This window comes from Scyliorhinus torazame, chromosome 1 (assembly GCF_047496885.1).
Source record: "Scyliorhinus torazame isolate Kashiwa2021f chromosome 1, sScyTor2.1, whole genome shotgun sequence".
NCBI classification, from domain to species: domain Eukaryota; kingdom Metazoa; phylum Chordata; class Chondrichthyes; order Carcharhiniformes; family Scyliorhinidae; genus Scyliorhinus; species Scyliorhinus torazame.
The window spans coordinates 247,737,907-247,758,943 of NC_092707.1; the positions used below are offsets into that span (position 1 = coordinate 247,737,907).

A 21,037-nucleotide genomic window follows, 5' to 3' on the forward strand; every position below is an offset into this window, starting at 1 on the left:
CTGCCCTCTTGCAGTCCTTCTTAAATAACGTTACAACATTGGCTATCCTCCAATCCTCTGGGATCTCACCTGTGGCCAACGAGGACACAAAGATTTCGTTTAAGAGGCCCAGCGATTTCATCTCTTGTCTTCCTCCGTAATCTGGAATAGATACCACCTGGCCCTGGGGATTTGTCTACCTTAATGCTTTTACACACCTAACACTTCCTCCCTCGTAATAACAACCTGTTCTAAAGCATTTACATATCCCTCTGAGACACCACCAATCAACGTGTCCCTCTCCTTTGTGAATACCGATGCAAAATCCTCATTAAGGACCTTACCTACTTCCTCTGGTCTACACCTAATTTCCCTGCTTTGACCTTGAGAGGACCAACTCTTTCTCTAGCTACCCTCTTGTTCCTAATATACCTATAAAATGCCTTGCGATTCTCCTTAATCCGTGTCTTTCTTCAGTTGCTCTTAAGGACCAAATGGCTAATTGTGAACATACTTAATTTTGTCATTCTGGTGTTTTAGGATATACTTTCCCAGTGGATCAATATTTCTTGGAAGATGCACTTACAATGACTAGGTAAGAATTGTTTACATTGCATCAGTACATGGCATAAGTGACTACCGTACTACTTTTAAATGATTGTGAACTATGTTTTTTTTTACAGTTAGTGGTTGACTTTAATAATGAATTTCATTTGAAAGGATTTGGCTATAATTGGATTGGATTTGTTTATTGTCACGTGTACCGAGGTACAGTGAAAAGTATTTTTCTGCGAGCAGCTCAACAGATCATAAAGTACATGGGAAGAAAAGGGAATAAAAGAAAATACATAATAGGGCAACACAAGGAATACAAGGAAACTACATATGCACTGGCATCGGATGAAGCATACAGGGGTGTAGTGTTAATGAGGTCAGTCCATAAGAGGGTCATTTAGGAGTCTGGTAACAGCGGGGAAGAAGCTGTTTTTGAGTCTGTTAGTGCGTGTTCTCAGATTTCTGTATCTCCTGCCCGATGGAAGAAGTTGGAATATTAGCCAATTAAGGTATTCAGACATGTCATTCAACCATTTTCCCTGTGTATTTACACCAAATGATGCTTACGTCTGGGCATAGATCAGACCTTGTCGCCTGCTGATTTGTGTTAATCTGAATCTTTTAATTTCTAATTGTCTTCCTTTGTACGAATGGGTGAAAACGATCATTTAATACATTTAACGATGTAAATGGCACAAGATCCAGTTCAACAGTGAAATTTGGTGAGCGAGGAAATTCAGTACAGTGAGTGAAGAGGGGCTGTTCTGGTCTATACAGAATGAGGAGTGGTCAGAGAGGGAGTGGGGGACAGCAAGACATGAGAGGTGAAGTCTAGAGGAATTAAGTAAAAGCAAAAATACTGCGCATTCTCGAATCTGAAACCAGAACCGAGAATGCTGAAGAAACTGGCAGCACCAGTAGGGAGAGAAAACAAAGTTAATGATTCACGTCCGTATGACACTTCAGAGCTGAAGAGAGGGAGAAATGTGTTGGATTATCTACTGTTTGAGAGGGTGTAATAGGACAGCACGGTGGCGCAGTGGTTAGCACTGCTGTTTCGCGGCACCGAAGTCCCAGGTTCGATCCCGGCTCTGGGTCACTGTCCGTGTGGAGGTTGTACATTCTCCCCGTGTTTGCGTGGGTCTCACCCCCACAATCAAAGATGTGCAGGGTAGGTGGGCTGGCCACGCTAAATTGCCCCTTAATTGGAAAAAATTAATTGGGTACTCTAAATTTAAAAATAAAAGATTAGCGATTAGTGGCAGCTAGGAGAGATTACAAGATCGACGTAGCAAAACTTAAGAACAAGTGACAAATGGGTTTTTCATTGGGACAAAAAATGTTTGTGATGTATTAACCACTGATTTAGGGAGTAAGAGGCATTTTACAATATGTTGGGCAGCTTCAAATGGGCAGATTCCAGACTCAAACTAGCAAATTAGAGGCATTGATTTTGAGAAAGATTGAGAAGGTGACATAATTACATCTAATGACCACCGTGGACTAATATTGCATATTAATGTGTCTACATTTCTTCTCATGGTGGTTTCTCCATGCAAGCTGGACCACACGGAGAGAGAATCTGCTCTCACCATTCTCTCAGGATTAACACAGCTATATCAAGCAGACAACGTCATAACAAGAACCCTTCCAATAAAGCAAAAGCAGAAAATAAACTTTCGACTGTTTGTGGTTAATAAGCTTTATATGCTTGCACAAACAATTTTTTTTTCTAAAACCCCAGTTTCTTAATCATGGGCGAAATTCTCCGGTATCGGTGCGATGTCCGCCGACTGGCGCCCAAAACAGCGCAAATCAGTCGGGCATCGCGCCGCCCCAAAGGTGCGGAATGCTCTGCATCTTGGGGGGCCGAGCCCCAACCTTATGGGGCTAGGCCCGCGCCGGACGAATTTCCGCCCCGCCAGCTGGTGGAAAAGGCCTTTGGTGCCCCGCCAGCTGGCGCGGAAATGACCTCTCCGGGTGGCGCATGCGGGGGAGCATTAGCGGCCGCTCACAGCATTCCCGTGCATGCGCAGTGGAGGGAGTCTCTTCCGCCTCTGCCATGGTAGAGACCGTGGCAAAGGCGGAAGGAAAAGAGTGCCCCCACGGCACAGTCCCGCCCGCGGATCGGTGGGCCCCGATCACGGGCCAGGCCACCGTGGGGGCACCCCCCGGGGGCAGATCGCCCCAGGACCCCGGAGCCCGCCCGCGCCGCCTTGTCCCGCTGGTAAGGTAGGTGGTTTAATCTACGCCGGCAAGACAGGCATTTTAGCAGCGGAACTTCGGCCCATCTGGGCCGGACAATCGCGGGGGAGGGCCCGCCAACCGGCGCGGCGCAATTCCCGCCCCCGCCGAATATCTGGTGCCAGAGAATTCGGCAACCGGCGGGGGCGGGATTCACGCCAGCCCCCGGCGATTCTCCGACCCGGCGGGGGGTCGGAGAATCTCGCCCCATGTTGTCGTACTGAAATCTTGACTCCCTTGGAATCGGACAAGTGCATGTGTGTTTCAGTGTGGTGTCCAGGCATTGATTTCATTTCCTGGGGAGAGATGAGGTAGTGAGTCCTCTGATGTAAATTCCTCCAATGTTTATTCCAGATACGTTTTGGAAGATAAAAGTCCCTATGCACGAACTGTGAAGCTGAACCAATATGCTGAGTCTTGGGGAGCTAAAGGTAAAAGTAACTGTAATTCAGTGGAATCGTTTGAGGAACAGCTAAGGTCTTTACGTCTACATGATGCACCATCAATCAAAGACCGCATCCCTGACCAGCATCTTACTGTTACTCAACTGATGGTCCGATACACAGGTAGGTTTATGTACAGAACAAAGCACCATTTTTCTGCATATGATTACTGTAGAAAAAAGACTAAACGCTGACCTTACAGTTTTAGGAATTGGATTTGAATCCAGGAAGTCTTGTTGGCATCCTTGGGGCAAAGTAGTTTGTCCAACATTGGCTTGTGCCTTCAGCTACTTTGGCCTACAGTTCTTGAATTCCCTCCCTAAACCATTCCACTGCTTAAAACCAATCTCTTTGACCAACCTTTCATAGAATAGAATCATAGAATATCCCGCAAGCCTGTAACCTCATCTAACCGTTGGACACTATGGGGCAATTTATCATGGCCAATCCACCTAACCTGCACATCTTTAGACTGTGGGAGGAACCCATTCAGACATGATACAAACATGCAAACTCCACACAGTCGTCCCAAGGCCGGAATTGAACCCGGGTCCTTGCGTTGTGAGGCAGCAGTGCTAACTACTGTTCTAATATCTCCTTTTAGGGCTCAGTCTTACACTTCTCATTATGCTCCTGCAAAGCTCTTGGGACATGTTACTGCATTAAAAGTGCTAATAAATGTACAATGATGTTGCACATTTGCCAGTGTTCTTGTGTTGGAGTTGAGGTACATTGTTTGGGCAGCTAGAATTTAGGTCAGTTCATTGGCTGAAGGGGAACCTATGTCTGTATTAAGCCATGCTGTCACTGACCAGGAATGTATGGTGCAAATACCAGGGAGAAAAAAATGTTTCATCAATAAGTGCGGCCATTCATTGCCTCGCCTCTCTGTGCTGTTTATTGAAGCCTTGCTCCTCTCTCTGCGCTCTTTATTGAAGCCTCACCTGTCTCTCTCTGCGATCTTTATTGAAGCCTTGCCCCTCTCTCTACTCTCTTTATTGAAGCCTTGCCTGGTTCTCTCTCTCTGCTCTTTATGAAAGCCTCCTCTCTCTCTCTCCCTGCTCTTTATTGTACTCTCTCTCTGCTCTTTATTGAACTCTCGCCTCTGATCTTTCACCCAAATTTCTACTGCCCCTATCCCAACTCATGCCAAGCTGTTCCAGTACAACTACAACACTGGCATCTACCTGGCAATATGGAAAATTGCCCAATTAAGTCATGTCCACAAAAAGCAGGACAACTGTAGTCCAACCAATCAGTCTACTCTCCATCAGCAAAGTGATGGAAGGGGCAGTTGCCAGTAGTATCAAGCAGCACTAAGCAGTAGCCTGCTCTGTGTGGCGTGACACTCCATTTTTGATCTCATTACAGCCTTGATCCAAGCATAGATTGGATTGTATTGGATTTTGTTTAAAGTCACGTGTAACGAGGTACAGTGAAAAGTGTTTTTCTGCAAGCAGCTCAACAGATCATTAAGTACATAGAAATACATAATGGGGCAACACAAGATACACAATGTAACTACATAAACACTGGCCTCGGGTGACAGGGGTGTAGTGTTAATCAGGTCAGTCCATAAGAGGGCCATTTAGGAGTCTGCTAACAGCGGGGAAGAAGCTGTTTTTGAGTCTGTCCGCGTGTTCTCAGACTTTTGTATCTCCTGCCCGATGGAAGAAGTTGGAAGAGTGAGTAAGCCAGGTGGGAGGGGTCTTTGAAGACAAAAAGAGTTGAACTCCACAGGTGAGGTGAGAGTGACTGGCCTTGACATCCAGGCAGCATTTGACTGAGTGTGGAATCAAAGAACCCTAGCAACACTGAAGTCAATGGAAATCAGTGGGGTGTTGCCCTGCTAGTTGGAATCATATACCTAGCATGAAGGGAGGTGGTTGTGGTTATTGGAAGTCAATCGTCTCACTCCCAGAGCATCATTGCAAGGCTTCCTTGGTAGTGTCCTCGGCCCAACCATCTTCAGTTGCTTCCCCAATGACCCTCACTCCATCCTAAGGTCAGAAGTGGGGATGTTCATTGATGACTGCACATTGCACAATGTTCAGCACCATTCAGGACTTCAATACTGCAGCAATCCATGTCCATATGTAGCAAAATATGGACAATATTCAGGCTTGGGCTGATGAGTAGCAAATAACATTGGTGCCACATGTGCCAGGCAATGACCATCTGCAATGAGAGAATGTAACCATCCCCCTTTGACATTTAATGGGATTCCAATTGCTGAATCTCCCATTATATCAGCATCTTGGAGCTTACCATTGACCTGAAACTGAACTGGGCTAGCCTTATAAATATTGTGGCTACATAACAGGCCAAAGGCGAGGAATTCTGCGGAGAGTAACATGCCTCCTGACTTCCCAAAGCCTTTCTACCATCTACATGGCATAAGTCAGGACCTGATGATGGAGCTGCGCTCCGAAAGCTAGTGACTCCAGACAAACCTGTTGGTTGTAAACTAGTGTTGTATGACTTCTTACTAGGCCAGGAGTGTAATGGAATACACTGCACGTGCCTGGATGCGCGCAGGTCCAAACACTCGAGAACTTTGGGACAATCAAGATCAAAGCAGCCCCCTTGATTGCAACCCACCCTCCACCGTAAACATTCTCCATCATCGACACACAGTGGCACAGTGTATACTATCTACAACAGAATTTTTCAAACTCCGGGTCATGACCTGCGGGTGGGTCGTGACCGGGTGTCGGGAAGGCTGTGGAGCGATCAGTTCCTGATCGCGGGAGAAGTGCCCAGTGGCCTCGACCGGCTTTTAGGTTGCCGCAGCATTTTGGCTTACTCCATCCACATAGAATAAAATTTGCAGTGCAGAAGGAGGCCATTTGGCCCATCGGTTCTACACCGGCCCTTGAAAGAGCACCCTACCTAAGCTCACACCTCTAACCTAGTAACCCCACCTAATCGTTGGATGCTAAGGGCCAATTTAGCATGGCCAATCCACCTAACCTGCATATCTTTGGACTGTGGGAGGAAACCGGAGGATCCAGAGGAAACCCACTCGGACACTGGGAGAAAGTGCAAACTCCACACAGGCAGTCACCCGAGGCTAGAATTGAACCCGGGTCCCGAGAGCTGTGAGGCAGCAGTGCTAATCACTGTGCCGCCCAAGATTATTCAATGGATGATTAGCTTTCCTAACATCCTATCCGGTGCCTCATTCTTCCGATGGCCAATAGGTGGAGGCGAGGCTGTACTTCCGGCATTGAGACCGTTGGAGCCCGGGGCCTGTGAAGGTCACCGAGAGCAGCCAAGTGAAGTTTGTGTGAGAGGTGAGAATGGGGGGTCACGATGCTGGCAGTCAGCACCAGTTCACTGGTTTCCATAAGTACTTCAATGTCTACACCATCACAGGGAGGAGGAATTATGTGAGAGCTGCATTTACAGGGATTGCAGCAATTTATTTGTTCTTAAACTGAGATCCAAGTAGAAGGCACCAGCAGCAATCACAGAAAGGAAATGATGTGTGGTTCTCGTCTTTGGGCAGGGCAAGTGGAATTTAAAGACCAGCATGTGAAATCTGTGCGAATATTTGAAACCTCCTGTAATGATGTATTTTAAGTTATCAGTCTTCACAAATAAAACTCCGGGTAAGCCATGTACTGTTTAAACAAAAGAGTATGCTGTCTGCATGCATGCCCCATGAGGCGGATCCAGCAGTGCACAGTCCTGGTGCCCAGTGGGGCAGACTACCATCTCCTGACGTCTCTTCATGACGTCAGCGCACTGTCCCAGTACAGTCTCTTCCTGACGTCAGCGCGCTGTCCCAGTACAATCTCTTCCTGACGTCGGTGCACTGTCCCAGGACCAAGTTTCTTTTTTAAAAACGCAGAATCTTCCCACCAGAAGTGGCGGCAGAGAGCAGGTCACACGCCCAGCACGTACACTAACGTCACGCGATCTGTGCTTTGGCTGCGAAATCACGGAGGAGGGATTCCTCCATTTTGTGGCTGCCAGAAAGCAAGCAACAGGAGTGTGTGAAGAACTGAAGATGTAATGAGAGAGAGCCAGAGACACAAACAGGCCAGGATCTCACAACTGAATCTGCTGGAGAGAGCTTTCTGGAGAGTCCAAGGCAGGACAAAACAGGGCTGGTGTGAGCTCCAGGGCCTCTTAACCCATTAAGAAGCTGAAATCGGGAACAAAGCAGTATAAAGACGATTTCTTCAGGTGCGGCTTTATTAATTGTTGCAATGCAAATCAGGAAGCAAAGCCCATGTGTGTTATGTGCAGGAAATACTGGCAAATGAAAGATTAAAACCCTCAAATCTCCAAAGGAATTTGAAGACTAAGTACGGCAAGTTTGAGGACAAACCTCTTGATCTTTTTCAAAGGATGCAGTGAGAACTTAAATCATCAGCTGAAGCCCTTCGCAGAAATGCAACATTGAATGACAAAGCAAGTGAGATTGTGAGGACCAAGCAGGCTCACCTGTCGCATGGTAAGCAAAAAGGTGGGTCCCCAAAGATGGCTGGTTGGTAAAAATGGATCCCAGGCAAAGAAGTTTGAAGAACACTGATCTACAAGATGCACTGCAGCAACTCACAAAGGTGCCAAACCCGTGACCTCTACCCACCTAGAAGGGCAGCAGATGCAGGGGCATACCACCTCTTCGAAGTCTCTTTCTCTCTTCCCACCCACCCCAAGCCACCCACCATTCTGACTTGGAATATGTTGGCAATCCTTCACTGTCATAGGATCAAAATCTTGGAACTTCCTTCTTAACAGCACCGTCTACCCCACACGAGATAGACCTCAGTGGTTCAGGAAGGCAGCTCACCTTCCTAAAGGACAGTTAAGGATGAGCAACAAATGTTGTCCTTGCCAGCGACATCCACACCCCGTAAAAGAATCAAGTATTCTGGACTTCCGGTGGTGACCATGGAGTGAGTGGTCGCGCATTTGGTGGCTCCCGCTCAAGGTGGATTTTGATGGTCCTTCCCCACTTGTAGGGGGGACTTTTGAGTGCAAAAGGTGTGTGAGCGCCCACTGAAGGTAATACTACGCTGGTGAGATTGGTGCATGGATCAGATGGTGAGGAGTGCCACGGGAAAGAGAGCAGCTGGCGCAGGACAATTTTTATGGTCCGCCACCCAGGTGAAGATGGGGGAGGGCAAGGGGGCAGCGCTACCCACCAAGTGGTCAACAGAGCAGCTGGAGGAGTTTTGATTGGAAAATTCCAGCAGCAGAGGAAGGAGGCTTCGGAAGACTTGGTTACGGTGGTGGCGCCTCTCAGAGCTGCGATTGAGAGAGTCGGGCAGAGACTCCGGGCCCGGCGATTCAGAAGGTGGAGGAGGCAGTGGAGAAGAGCAAAAGAGCAGATGGCCTCGTTGGGGATAGTCTTGAACAGCCAGAAGAGGCTGAGAGAGAACCGCTCCAGGAGACAGAACCTGAGGATCGTCGGGATGCCTGAGAGTATTGAGACAGCGGAGGCGGCCAAGTATGTGGCGAGGATGCTGGAGAGATTGATGGGGGAGGGGGCTTTCAACTTGCCCGTCGAGGTGGATTGGGAGCATAGGGAATTGAGGAGACCGCAGGTGGGGAGTTGCCAAGGACGATAGTAGTGTGGCTGCACCGATTCTTGGACAAAGAAAAGATCTTGAAATGGGCGAGGCAGAGCAGGAGGTGCACCTGGGAAGGGAGTACTGCAGGTCTGCCAAGTCCTGGGTGCGGAGTTGGCGAAGAGGAAAGCCAGGTTCAACTGGATAATGGCTGCCCTCTTCAAGAAGGGGGTGAAGTTTGGGATTTTGTACCCTGTCCGCTTGTGGGTGACACATCAGAAACAGGAGTTTTATTTTGACTCCCCAGAGGAGGTGCTGAACATTGAGGGACCATGGACTGAGAGGAGTGAGAGGACACTGACCTTTAGAGAGGAGCTTTGTGTTCATTGTAAAGTGTATGGGGTTGGTAGTTTTGGGGGTGGGGATTTCGATGTGGGAGCGGCGGTGGTGAGCGTGCATTTTCTCTTTGGTGTTTGGGAGGAGGGGGGGTGGGGGAGTGAGAGGAGTGGGTGGATTCCAGGGGAGGGGAAGTCAGAGACTTTGGGCTGGGCAGGCTAATTAGCTGGGTGGGCTAATTAACAGGAGTGAAGTGGGTGGTCGTAGGGGGTGAGGGGGGATGGCGTTGGTTCTTTTTTTGAGAGGGAAGGGGGAGGATTGCTGTCATGGGTGTGATTGGTGTGGCACAGTTGGGAAGGGAGAGATGGCGGCGGACATCCGAGAGCGGGCTGGAGGGGTGCGTGATGTGGGCCGGGTCTTTAGGGACTTTTATGGTAAGTTGTACAAGTCCGAACCCCCAGGGGGGAGGGGATGCGGCAGTTCCTGGACCAACTGAGGTTCCCAAGGGTGGAGGAAAGGCGGGTGGAGGGTTTGGGGGCCCCGATCGAGATGGAGGATCTAGTTAAGGGGTTGGGGAATATGCAGGCGGGCAAGGTCCCAGGGCCAGATGGATTCCCGGTTGAGTTCTACAGGAAGTTCTCGGAGCTGTTGGGCCCATTGTTGCTGAGAACCTTTAATGAGGCGAAGGAAAAGGGAATCCTTCTCCCGATGTCGCAGGCTTTGATCTCGCTTATCCTCAAGCGGGATAAGGACCCGCTGCAGTGTGGCTCTTATAGGCCAATTTCGCTCCTCAATGTGGATGCCAAGCTGTTGGCAAAGGTTTTGGCCACCAGGATTGAGGATTGTGTCCCGGGAGTGATACATGAGGACCAGACGGGGTTTGTGAAGGGCAGGCAGCTGAACACGAAAGCACGGAGGCTCCTGAATGTGATTATGATGCCCTCTGAGGGGGGGGAGGCAGAAGTGGTAGCGGCAATGGACACGGAGAAGATCTTTGACCGAGTGGAGTGGGAGTACCTGTGGGAGGAGTTAGGCAGATTTGGGTTCGGGGAGGAGTTAATAGGGTGGGTTAAATTGCTGTACCAGGCCCCGGTGGCGAGTGTATCGACGAACCGGCTGTGGTCAGGGTATTTTAGGTTGTACCGTGGAACGAGGCAGCTGTGCCCTTTGTCCCCCCTGCTCTTTGCCCTGGCGATTGAGCCACTGGCCTTGGCGTTGAGGGAGTCCAGTTGGTGGTTGGTGGTGGTGGGGTGGGGGGGGGGGGGGGGGGGGGGGCGTGTCTCACTATATGCGGTTGACCTGCTGCTGTACATTGCAGATCCGGTGGAGGGGATGGGGGAGGTCATGCAGACCCTTAGGGAGTTTGGAGACTTTTCGGGATATAAGCTCAACGTGGGGAAGAGTGAGCTGTTTGTGGTGCATGCGAGGGGCCAGGAAAAGAGGTTGGAGGAGCTACCACTCAAGATGGTGGAGAGGAGTTTTTGGTATTTGGGTATCCAGGTGGCTAAGAGTTGGGGGGTCTTGCATAAGCTCAATCTGGCACGGCTGGTGGACCAGATGGAGAAGGACTTCAGGAGGTGGGACATGTTATCACTCTCCCTGGCGGGTAGGGTGCAGTCCGTTAAGATGACGGTCCTCCCCAGGTTCCTGTTCGTCTTTCAAGGCCTTCTTTAAGCGGGTAAACAGGAGCATTATGGGATTTGTGTGGGCAAATAAGACCCCGAGGGTTAAGAGGCTATTCTTGGAGCGCAGGCGGGGGGGGGGGGGGGGGGGGGTGTTGGTAGTTGGCGCTGCCGAACCTGTGCAGCTATTACTAGGTAGCGAATGTGTCTATGATTCGGAAGTGGGTAATGGAGGGAGAGGGGGCAGCGTCCTGTATAGGTACTAGCCTGGAGGCACTGGTGACGGCACCGTTGCCACTTCCGCCGATGTGGAATACCATGAGCCCGGTGGTGGTGGCGACATTGAGGATTTGGGGGCAGTGGAGGCGGCAAAGGGGGAGGTGGAGGCCTCAGTCTGGGCTCCGATATGGGACAACCATAGGTTCGTTCCAGGTAGGATTGATGGTGAGCTCCTAAGCTGGCACCGGGTGGGAATTAAAAGGATGGGGGATTTATTCATCGATGGGACTTTTGCCAGTCTGAGGGCGCTGGAGGAGAAATTTGGGTCACCTCCGGGAAATGCCTTTAGGTATATGCAGGTTTGGGCGATTGTGAGAAAGCAGGTAGGGGAATTCCCACTGCTGCCTGCCCGAAGGATACAGGACGGGGTGGTTTCGGGCGTGTGGGTCGGGGAGGGTAAGATATCGGAGATATACCAGGAGCTGCAGGAGGCGGAGGAAGCCTTGGTGGAGGAGCTGAAGGGCAAGTGGGAGGAGGAGCTGGGTGAGGAGCTGGATGAGGGCCTGTGGGCTGACGCCCTGTGTAGAGTCAATTCCTCCTCATCTTGCGCCAGGCTCAGCCTGATCCAGTTTAAAGTGGTGTACAGGGCGTATATGACGGGCGAGGATGAGTAAGTTTTTTGGGGTAGAGGACAGGTGTGTGAGGTGTTCGGGGAGCCCAGCAAACCACGCCCATATGTTTTGGACATGCCCGGCGCTTACGGAATTTTGGAAGGGCTTCGCAAAGGTTTATGTCCGAGGTCTTGGCTACTCGGGTAAAACCGAGCTGGGGGATAGCGATATTTGGGGTATCGGACGATCCGTGAGTGCAGGAGTCGAAAGGGGCCGGAGTTCTGGCCTTTGCCTCCTTCATAGCCCGGAGAAGGCTCTTGTTAATGTGGAGGGATGCGAAGCACCCAAGCGTGGAGGCTTGGGTCAATGACATGGCGGGGTTTCTTAGGTTGGAGAAGATAAAGCTTGCCTTGCGAGGGTCCTTGCAGGGGTTCTCCGGGCGGTGGCAACCATTCCTTGACTTTCTCGCGGAACATTAGGTGGAGGTCAATAGCAGCAGGAATCCAGGGGGGGGGGGGGGGGGGATGATTTTTTTTTTCTTTTTGTAAGGGGCGCATGCCCCATTTTGCTTTGAGATGGGTGTTAAATTGTTGATCGGTTAGAGGGTTAAGTTGTTTTGTTTTGTTGGCATAGTGCCCTGTTTTCTTTGTATTATTTTCCTTTTTGGAGAGTTTTGTAAAAATTATTGAAAAACCTTGAATAAAAACATTTCTATTTTTAAAAAATAAAAAACCAGAGGAAGCAGGCAGCAGCAAGGGAAATTGGTAAAGTGAAGGATGAGAGGGATAAGGTGGTGATGGACCCGGAGGGGTGAATGGGGCATTTGAAGCCTTTTATGGGAGGGTCTATGAGTCGGAGCCCCCAACAGGGGAAGAGGGGATATGGCGGTTCCTGGATGCATTGGAGTTTCTCATGGTGGTGGAGGGGCGTGTTCAGGGCCTGGAGGCCCCGATTGAGCTGAGGGAGGTGATGCATTGCATGGGGTCGATGCAGGCGGGGAAGGCCTCGGGACCACACAAGTTCCCCCTAGAGTTTTATAAAAAGTTCAGGGCAGAGGACTGGGGAAGGCCCTGAGGCTAGACAGATTCCCGTTAGTTTTATAAAAAGTTCGGGGTGGAGCTGGGGCCAATGCTGGTGAGGGTGTATAATGAGGGGAGGGAGAGGGGAACATCCCCTACTTTGTCACCGGCTTCCATCTGCCCGATTTTAAAGAAGGATAAGGACCTGGAGCAGTGTAGACCGCCTGATATCGTTATTGAATGTCGATCCCAAACTATTGGCGAAGGTGCTTGCATCACGGATTAAAGACTGTGTACGGGGTTGATTGGGAGGATTAGATCGGTTTTGTGAAGTGAAGGCCGTTGCCGGCGAATGTGCGGAGGTTACTTAATGTGAATATGATGCCCTCGGAGGGGCAGGAGGTAGAGATTGCGCTTGTGTTGGACGCGGAGAAGGCTTTTCATTGGGTGGAGTGGGCATATTTGTTCGAGGTCTGGGGTGGTTTGGGCAGGGGTTTGTGGATTGGGTCCGGTTGCTGTACAAGTTGCTGGTGGCGAGTGTGTGGATGAACCAAGTGAGTTTCGGGTACTTTGGGCTACATCGCGGGACGAGGCAGGGGTGCCCGCTGTCCCAAATGCTGTTACCTCGGCGATAGAGCCGTTGGCAATGGCGATGGTGTTGAGGAATTGAGTGGGAGGGTGCCGAGCATAGGGTTTTGCTATATGCAGATGATTTGTTATTGTATATTTTGGACCCGATGGGCAGCATTGTGGGGATTATGGAGATCTTGGGGAAATTTGGCCAATTTTCAGATAATGTTTGGTATGGGAAAGGTTCCCGATCAATGCGAGAGGACAGGAAAGGAGATTAGGGGAGTTAGCATTTAAGGTGGTGGGGACGAGCTTTGTGGACCGAGGCGCGGAGCTGGTCCCAACTGCATAGATTGAAATTGGCTTGATGGGTGATGGGGATGAAGGAGGATTTTAAGAGTGGGATGTTTCGCCGCTTTTGCTGGCTGGACGCGTGCAGACAGTGAAAATAACGGTGCTGCCTAGATTTCTGTTCGTGTTTTAGAACCTCCCTATCTTTGTCCCAATTATGCGCATTGCTGGGCATATTCATTCACTGTACAATACAGAATGGTTTGTCTTTTCCTTCCCTTAAGTTCTCCTATATACAGTCTGCCACCGTCTGGCCTGGTGTGTGGTCCCTCCCATAGCCACCCCCTCTGTTGGTCTGGGGGGGGGTGTGTGTGTGTGTGTGTGTGTCCCCGTCCCGTCCCCCACTTCTTTTCTTTCCTGGCCAGCTGAGCAGGATTCTCCGGCGTGCGATTGGGGAAGCGAAAGCGAGGGCGTCAGCCCTCTTCCCCATGTGTAGCTCTGGCTGCTCCGATACCCAAAGACTGCCACATTTGAGCACTGCTTCACCCTCACCCCACAACCTTGGACATTGCGACTTCCGGTGGCATGGGCGAGCAGGGCGGCCGCAACAACAAGAGCTCCCGCCGGTGGCCGCGATTCGCGGAGATTTTGGGGAAATCCCCGAGTCCTCACGCACTCCTCGACTATCGTCGGCCTTTGGGGCCACCATGAGCAGCCAGCGGGGCCGGTTTAAAAACTGGTGAAGAACCCCGCCCGGGTGTCGGGCGGAGGGGGCTGAGGCGCCGGGCCCGGCGCCGCATGTCAGAGCAGCCGGGGCGGAGCTACGAGGAGGCCGAGGCCCGAGGCCAGGGCACTATGTAGGAAGGGTGCTCCACGTCGGATGGCTCCCACCTAGGATGAAGAAAGAAGATTGAAGCCTGGTCCCAGGTGAATGCAGAGGAGAAAGAAAGAAGGTTTAAGGAAGTTTGGTTTTTTTATTCTCTCTTTTTTCCCCCCCCCCCCTTTTTCTTTTTCAAAAAAAGAATGTCAGATTGCTAAAGGGCAGGAGGGCGAAGTGGGAGAGAGGAGAAAAGAAAGAAGATTAAAAACAATAAGCCGCTAAAGAATGTGAAGAGCAGCGTCGAAGAAAGTAGGAAACGCGGGTTCACCGCCGAAGGAGAAGATGAGCAAAAGTGTTGACAGGATGGCGGAAGCCGAACTGCAAGGCGGGGCCGCACTACTTACGGTGGAGAAGATGACCGAGGTGATGGCGGTGGAGCTGGAAAAACCGTTTGTGAGGCACATGAGGTCTTGAGGAAAGAGATGGCGGTCGTGTTGAGGTCATTGGTGGAGGAGGCAATTGGCCGAATGAGGGTGGATGTGGCAAAAGCATCGGCCGAGGTGAGAGAGCAGGGCGATAAGATGAAGGAGGTGGAGGAGGCCGTGACACGACACAGCGACCAGGTCACCTCGATGGGGGACGAGCTGCGGAGGGTGGTGGAGGTTAACAGAGGACTCCGAGCGAAGCTGGAAGACTTGGAAAACCGCTCAAGGCGGCACAATTTGAGAATTGTGGGCTTGCCCGAAGGGACAGAGGGCCCAAGGCCAACGCAATACTTCACTAAGAAGTTGGCGGAGCTGATGGGGGAGGGTGAGAGCCCCACCCTGTACGAGCTGACCGAGCTCATCGGTCATTAAGGCCGAAGCCCAAAGTGAACGAGCCGCCAAGGGCAGTAATTATCTGCTTCCATAAGTTTTGCATGAAGGAGAAGGTATTAAGCTGGGCGAAGCAGGAGCGTGAAGTGCTGTGGGATGGTACTGCAGTTCGGATCTACCATGACTTGACGGTGGAGTTGGCAAAAAGACGAGCGGCGTTTGGGCGAGTGAAGGTGGCTTTGTACAAGAAGGGGGTGCGATTTGGTGTGGTGTACCCGGCGAAGTTGAAAGTAACATATAACGCCAAAGACTTTTATTTTGAGACAGCGGAGGCGGCTGAGGCGTTCGTGAGGGCAGAAGGCTTGGGGCAGACGTGAAGAGCGGAACTGGAAGAGAGACTGTGGACTGTGTTTGAGCGGCTGGAAAATGTACCAATGTTACAACTTTCTTTTTACTGATTTGTATTGAAATTTACTCCTCTTTGCATTGTTACAGAGTTCAAGTTAATGGTGTTCTGTGTTGCGACAGTTAAATGTGATGTTAGTGAATTGTAGGGGTTGGATTGTTTGGTTTGTATTGGTGTTTCTTTCTCTGGGACAGGGCGGAAGGGGGCGAGAGGTCTTGGCGGGGGGAGCCACTCGCGCTAGCTAACTAAAGTTAGTGAACGGGGGTGAGGTGAGAGGAGGACTGCGGACGTTGGAGCCTGGATAGCAGGCTTCAATGGGCCTACGAGGCGGGCAAGAGTGGGTGGAAGGATGGATGTTGGGGGATGTTTTTGTAGGGGGGGTTCTTGGGAGGGGGGGGAAGGGGTTCGATGTTAACAATGGACAGGGGCAGGTCAGGCTTATGGGGCAGGGCCTGGTGGTATGGTGATGGTGGATAAGAAAGGTGGGGGGGGGGGGGGGGAAGGAGAGAGAGACCCCCAGTAAGAATAGTCACGTGGAACGTGAGGGGGCTAGGAGGTCCGGTCAAGGGTGCTTGCACATCTTAAGAGTTTGAAAGCCGATGTAGCCAAGACTCACTTGAGGGTGAAGGACCAGGTGAGACTTAAAAAGGGCTGGGTTAGCCAAGTGTTTCACTCCGGATTTGATGGAAGGGCTCGAGGGGTAGCAGTGCTGGTCAGCAAAAGGGTACGCTTCCAGATGGAGAAGGTGGTGGCAGATCAGGGGGGTAGATATGTGATTGTGGCAGGGGCGCTGGAGGGGAGATTAGTGGCGCTGTTAAGTGTATACAGTCCCAATTGGGACAATGTGGGATTCGTGACGAAGGTGTTTGGGGCTATTCCCGACTTGGACGCGCATGAGCTGATTGTGGGGGGGGGGGGGACTGGAACTTGGTGCAGGAGCCAAGGTTGGACAGACCATGGCCGCGCTCGCTGGTCCCATCAGGGGGGGCGAAGGCGCTGGCTGGACTAATGGTGGAAATGGGAGGGGTGGACCCTTGGAGGTTCCTGCACCCAAGGGAATGGGAGTACTCGTTTTTCTCAGCAGTCCATAAGGTATACTTGCAGATCGACTTTTCTGTGGTGGGGAAGGCTTTGCTGGCTGGAGTCAAGGGGTCGGAATACTCTGCAATTGCAGTGTCAGATCACGCTCCACATTGGGTGGATATGGTGCTGGAGAAGGGGGCAGCGCAGAGACCGGGGTGGAAACTGGATGTGGGGCTTTTGGGGAACCAAGTGTTCTGTGAGAAAATTGAAACGGTAATTATGGAATATGTAGGTTTCAATTGTACGGGTGAGGTGTCGAAGGCAGTCGTCTGGGAGGCTCTAAAGGCGGTGGTGAGAGGGGAGGTAATTTTGTTTAAGGCCAGGGTGGATAAAGAGGAGAGGTTGGAGCGGCAGAGGGTAATAGATGAGATGCTGGAGGTAGATAGGAGGTATGCAGAGGATGGGGACCCGGCGAAGCTGGAAAAGAGGAAGGAACTACAGGTGAGCTTCGACCAACTGTCCTCCAGGAAGGCGGTGCGCCAACTGAGACGAGCAAGGGGTGCAGTTTATGAACATGGCGTATGTTAGGTCAGCTCCGGAGGGAGGCAACGGCAAGGGAAATTCTTCAGGTGAAGGATAGGGCAGGGAAGTTGGTGGTGGCCCCAGTGCTGATTAACAAGGTTTTTGAGGAGTTTTATGAGAGGTTGTACAAGTCAGAGCCACCCGGGGGAGACCATGCGATGCAGGAATTTCTAGATGGAGTACCCGAGGCTAGGGGATGGGGACAGGGCTACATTAGAAGGAGCAATAGTGGAGCAGGAGATAAAGGATGCGATTGGGAGGATGCAGTCGGGGAAGGTGGCAGGGCCGGATGGGTTTCCGGTGGAATATTATAAAAAATTTAAGGATAGGTTGGCACCCCTGATGGTGGGGATGTTTGAGGAGGCGATAGAGAAGGGGGTGTTGCCGCAAACCTTGGGGCAGGCATCAATTTCCCTGTTGCTAAAAGATCCGACGGAGTGTGGGTCATATCGGCCCATATCACTTCTGAATGTGGACGTAAAAGTGTTGGCAAAGTTGCTGGAGGAGTGCCTCCCGAAGGTGATAGGGAAGGATCAGACGGGGTTCGTGAAAGGGAGGCAGCTGTTTTCGAACATTAGGAGGGTTTTGAACGTTGTTATGGCACCGGCGGAAAGAAAGGAAACTGAGGTAGTTGTGGCATTGGACGCCGAGAAGGCGTTTGATCGGGTAGAATGGGGGTACCTAATGGCAGTGCTGGAGCGGTTTGGGATTGGACCAAGGTTTGTGAACTGGGTAAAGCTATTATATAAGGAGACGAAGGCGAGTGTCCGCACAAATAATATCAGTTTGAGATACTTTTCTCTCCACTGTGGGACGAGACAGGGATGTCCTATGTCCCCCCCTGCTGTTTGCACTTGCGATTGAGCCGTTGGCCATCGCATTGAGAAGTTCGGAAGCATGGAAAGGAATAGTGCGGGGGGGGGGGGGGGGGATAGAGCATAGGGTGTCCTTATATGCCGACGACTTGCTGCTGGATGTGTCAGAACTGAGTGCGTCGATAGGAGAAATATTGGAGCTACTGCGGGTATTTGGGTCTTTCTCGGGGTACAAGTTGAACCTGGACAAGAGTGAGTACTTTGTGGTGTCTCGGCCGGGGGTGGGGGCAGGGGTGGGGGGGCTGCCATTCCGTAGAGCAGGGACTCATTTTAGGTATCTGGGGGTGCAGGTTGCCCGGGGGTGGGGGAGGCTTCGCAGGTACAACATCACTAGTTTGGTGGGGAGAGTGAAAGCCGATCTGGCAAGGTGGGACGGCCTTCCTCTGTCACTGGCAGGTAGGGTACAGGCGGTTAAAATGAATGTGTTGCCGCGATTCCTGTTTATTTTTCAATGCCTACCGATTTTCCTGCCAAAATCTTTTTTCAGGGTGATTGAGGGAAAGATTACCTCATTCATTTGGGGAGGGAAGGTGGCCAGAGTGAGAAAGGTGCTGCTACAGAGGGGACGGCAGGGGGTTTGGGTCTCCCGAACCTGTTGTACTACACTGGGCGGCGAATGTGGAGAAGGTGCGGAGCTGGGTCAGAGGGGTTGATTCTCAGTGGGTCAGAATGGAGGAGAGTTTGTGCAGGGGGTCGGGGCTGAAGGCACTTGCAACAGCGCCGCTCCCGATAGCTCCGGGGAAATTTTCAGGGAGTCCGGTAATAATAGCTTCATTGAAAATCACTTCGGGTTGGGTTTAGGGTCAAGGGAAATGCCGATTCGGGGGAACCACAGATTTGAGCCTGGGAGGTGGGATGGAAGTTTTCGGAAATGGGAAGAGAAGGGGATTAAGACGCTAAAAGATTTGTTTCTTCGGGGTCGGTTTGCAGGATTGAGGGAGCTGGAAGTGAAGTATGGGCTGGAGCAGGGAGAAGTGTTTAGGTACATGCAGGTTCGGGATTTTGCCAGGAAGGAGATACAGAGCTTCCCAGAGGAACCGGCCCCCACATTGCTGGAGGAGATGTTGACGAGAAGGGGGCAGTGTCAGCGGTGTACGGAGCTATTTTTGAAGAGGATAAGGCACCACTGGAAGGGATCAAAGCAAAATGGGAGGAAGAGCTGGGAGAGGTTATAGAGGAGGGGGTCTGGTGTGAGGTGCTCCGGAGAGTGAATGCCTCCACTTCACGTGCGAGGTTGGGGCTGATGCAGCTGAAGGTGGTATATAGAGCGTACCTCACGAGGGCGAGGATGAGCCGATTTTTTTGAAGGAGTAGAGGACGTGTGTGAGCATTGCCGGGGGGGGGGTCCTGTCCAAAGCTGGGGGAGTACTGGAAGGAGGTGTTTAGGGTAGTTTCCAAGGTGGTGCATGTGAAACTGGACCCGGGTCCCCAGGAGGCCATATTCGGGGTGTCGGACCAGCCAGGGTTGGAAACTGGAGCGGAGGCAGATATCATAGCCTTCGCCTCGTTGATCGCCCGAAGGCAGATCCTGCTGGGATGGAGAGCAGCCTCTCCACCCAGTGCCCTGGCGTGGCGGAGGGACCTGTTGGAATACTTGACCCTTGGGAAGGTTAAGTTCGAACTGAGGGGAAGCTCTGAGGGGTTCTACAAGTCATGGGCACTATTTATTATGCACTTTCAAGAACTGGATAACATTAGTTTGGGGGCGGGGGGGGGGCTTGTGTAGATTAAGGGTGACTACGGGTAATCCCTGATTCCTTTTTGTCATTTGTTTATGTAAACATGCGGGCTGATGTTTGGGGGTTGGTGGGCGGAATGGATCTTTGTTATTATGGGGATTGACATATCTTGCTGATTATTGTTTATTGTTGATGGGTGTAAATGCGGGAGTGTAAATGTGAAAAAGGAGGAGAATAAAAATATTTTTAAAAAACAAAAAAAACCTTGAACATTGCCTCGGAGAAGGCTGTCCAGAATCCAGCAAGTTTGGGACATGCCCAGAACATGTGGGTGTGGTTGGCCAGGCCCCTCTGGCACTGTTCACATTTGTCCTCTACGTCTGGGAAGAACCTGCTCATTTGGGTTCTGGTCAGGTGTGCTCTGTGCACTACTTTGAACTGGATGAGGCTGAGCCTTGCGCAGGAGGAGGTGGAGTTGGCCCTGCTCAGTGGCTCACTTCAGAGTCCCCACCCCACTTCTGTCCCCAGTGCGTCCCTCCATTCCATCTGGTCTCATCCAGTGGTGTTCGGGCTTTGTCCAGTATCTGTCCATACATTTTCTCACCGAGTCCCCCTTCTTTACTGTCTGTATTTATCAGATCCTCTAATAGTGTAGTCTCCGGGTCCCCAGGGTATCCTACTGTCTCTTTGCGGAGGAAGTGCTTTATTTGCAGGTGTTTCATTTCCTGTCCTGTCGGCAGTTCCCATTCCTCTGTCAGTTTGTCCAGTGTCGCCAGTCTGTGCCCTACGTAAAAGTTCCTAACTGTCAGTGTGCCCCCGTCCTGTCTTAATTTCCTAAATGGGGTGTCTAGCATGGCTGGGGGGTATTTGTGGTTGCCACAGATGAGGGCCATGGGGGACATCCTCGTCAGCCTGAAGTGCTGTCTTAATTGGGCTCAGTTTTCCGTATAGCCGCTACCACTGGGTTTGATGTATATTTTGTTGATGGGGATGGGAGTGCTACTGTAACCAAGGCCCGGAGATTCGTCCCCTTGCAGGTGGCCTCCTCCATCTGCACTCACTCCGAATTGGATTTGTTTACCCGTCCCCTCACTCTTTCCGCTGTTGCTGCCCAGCGGCAGCACTGCAGGTTTGGTAATGCCAGGCCACCTTTGATTTTCCTCCTTTGCAGTGTTGGTTTGAGGACTCTCGGATTCTCACCCCCCCCCCCCCCACACACCCACACACACACACAAACTGCATGATTAAGCTGTCTGCATTTTGGAAGAAGGCCCTTGGGATGAAGATCGATATGGATCTGAACAGGAAGAGGAACCTCGGCAACACGTTCATTTTCATAGAATTTACAGTGCAGAAGGAGGCCATTCGGCCCATCGAGTCTGCACCGGCTCTTGGAAAGAGCACCCTACCCAAGGTGCACACC

The 21,037-nt window shown here is 51.3% G+C and overlaps 1 protein-coding gene and 1 pseudogene across 1 annotated transcript in view; both read left to right on the forward strand.

Moving 5' to 3' along the window:
• dhx57 (DEAH (Asp-Glu-Ala-Asp/His) box polypeptide 57) overlaps positions 1 to 21,037 on the forward strand; it is a 137,717-nt gene that overhangs the window by 69,865 nt on the left and 46,815 nt on the right. Inside the window, exons 11-12 of the mRNA XM_072504326.1 lie at positions 520 to 574; positions 3,133 to 3,344. Of these exons, the coding sequence (XP_072360427.1) occupies positions 520 to 574; positions 3,133 to 3,344 (267 nt within the window). The remainder of the gene's footprint in view (positions 1 to 519; positions 575 to 3,132; positions 3,345 to 21,037) is intronic.
• LOC140420299 (ATP synthase membrane subunit K, mitochondrial pseudogene) lies at positions 6,524 to 6,708 on the forward strand (annotated as a pseudogene).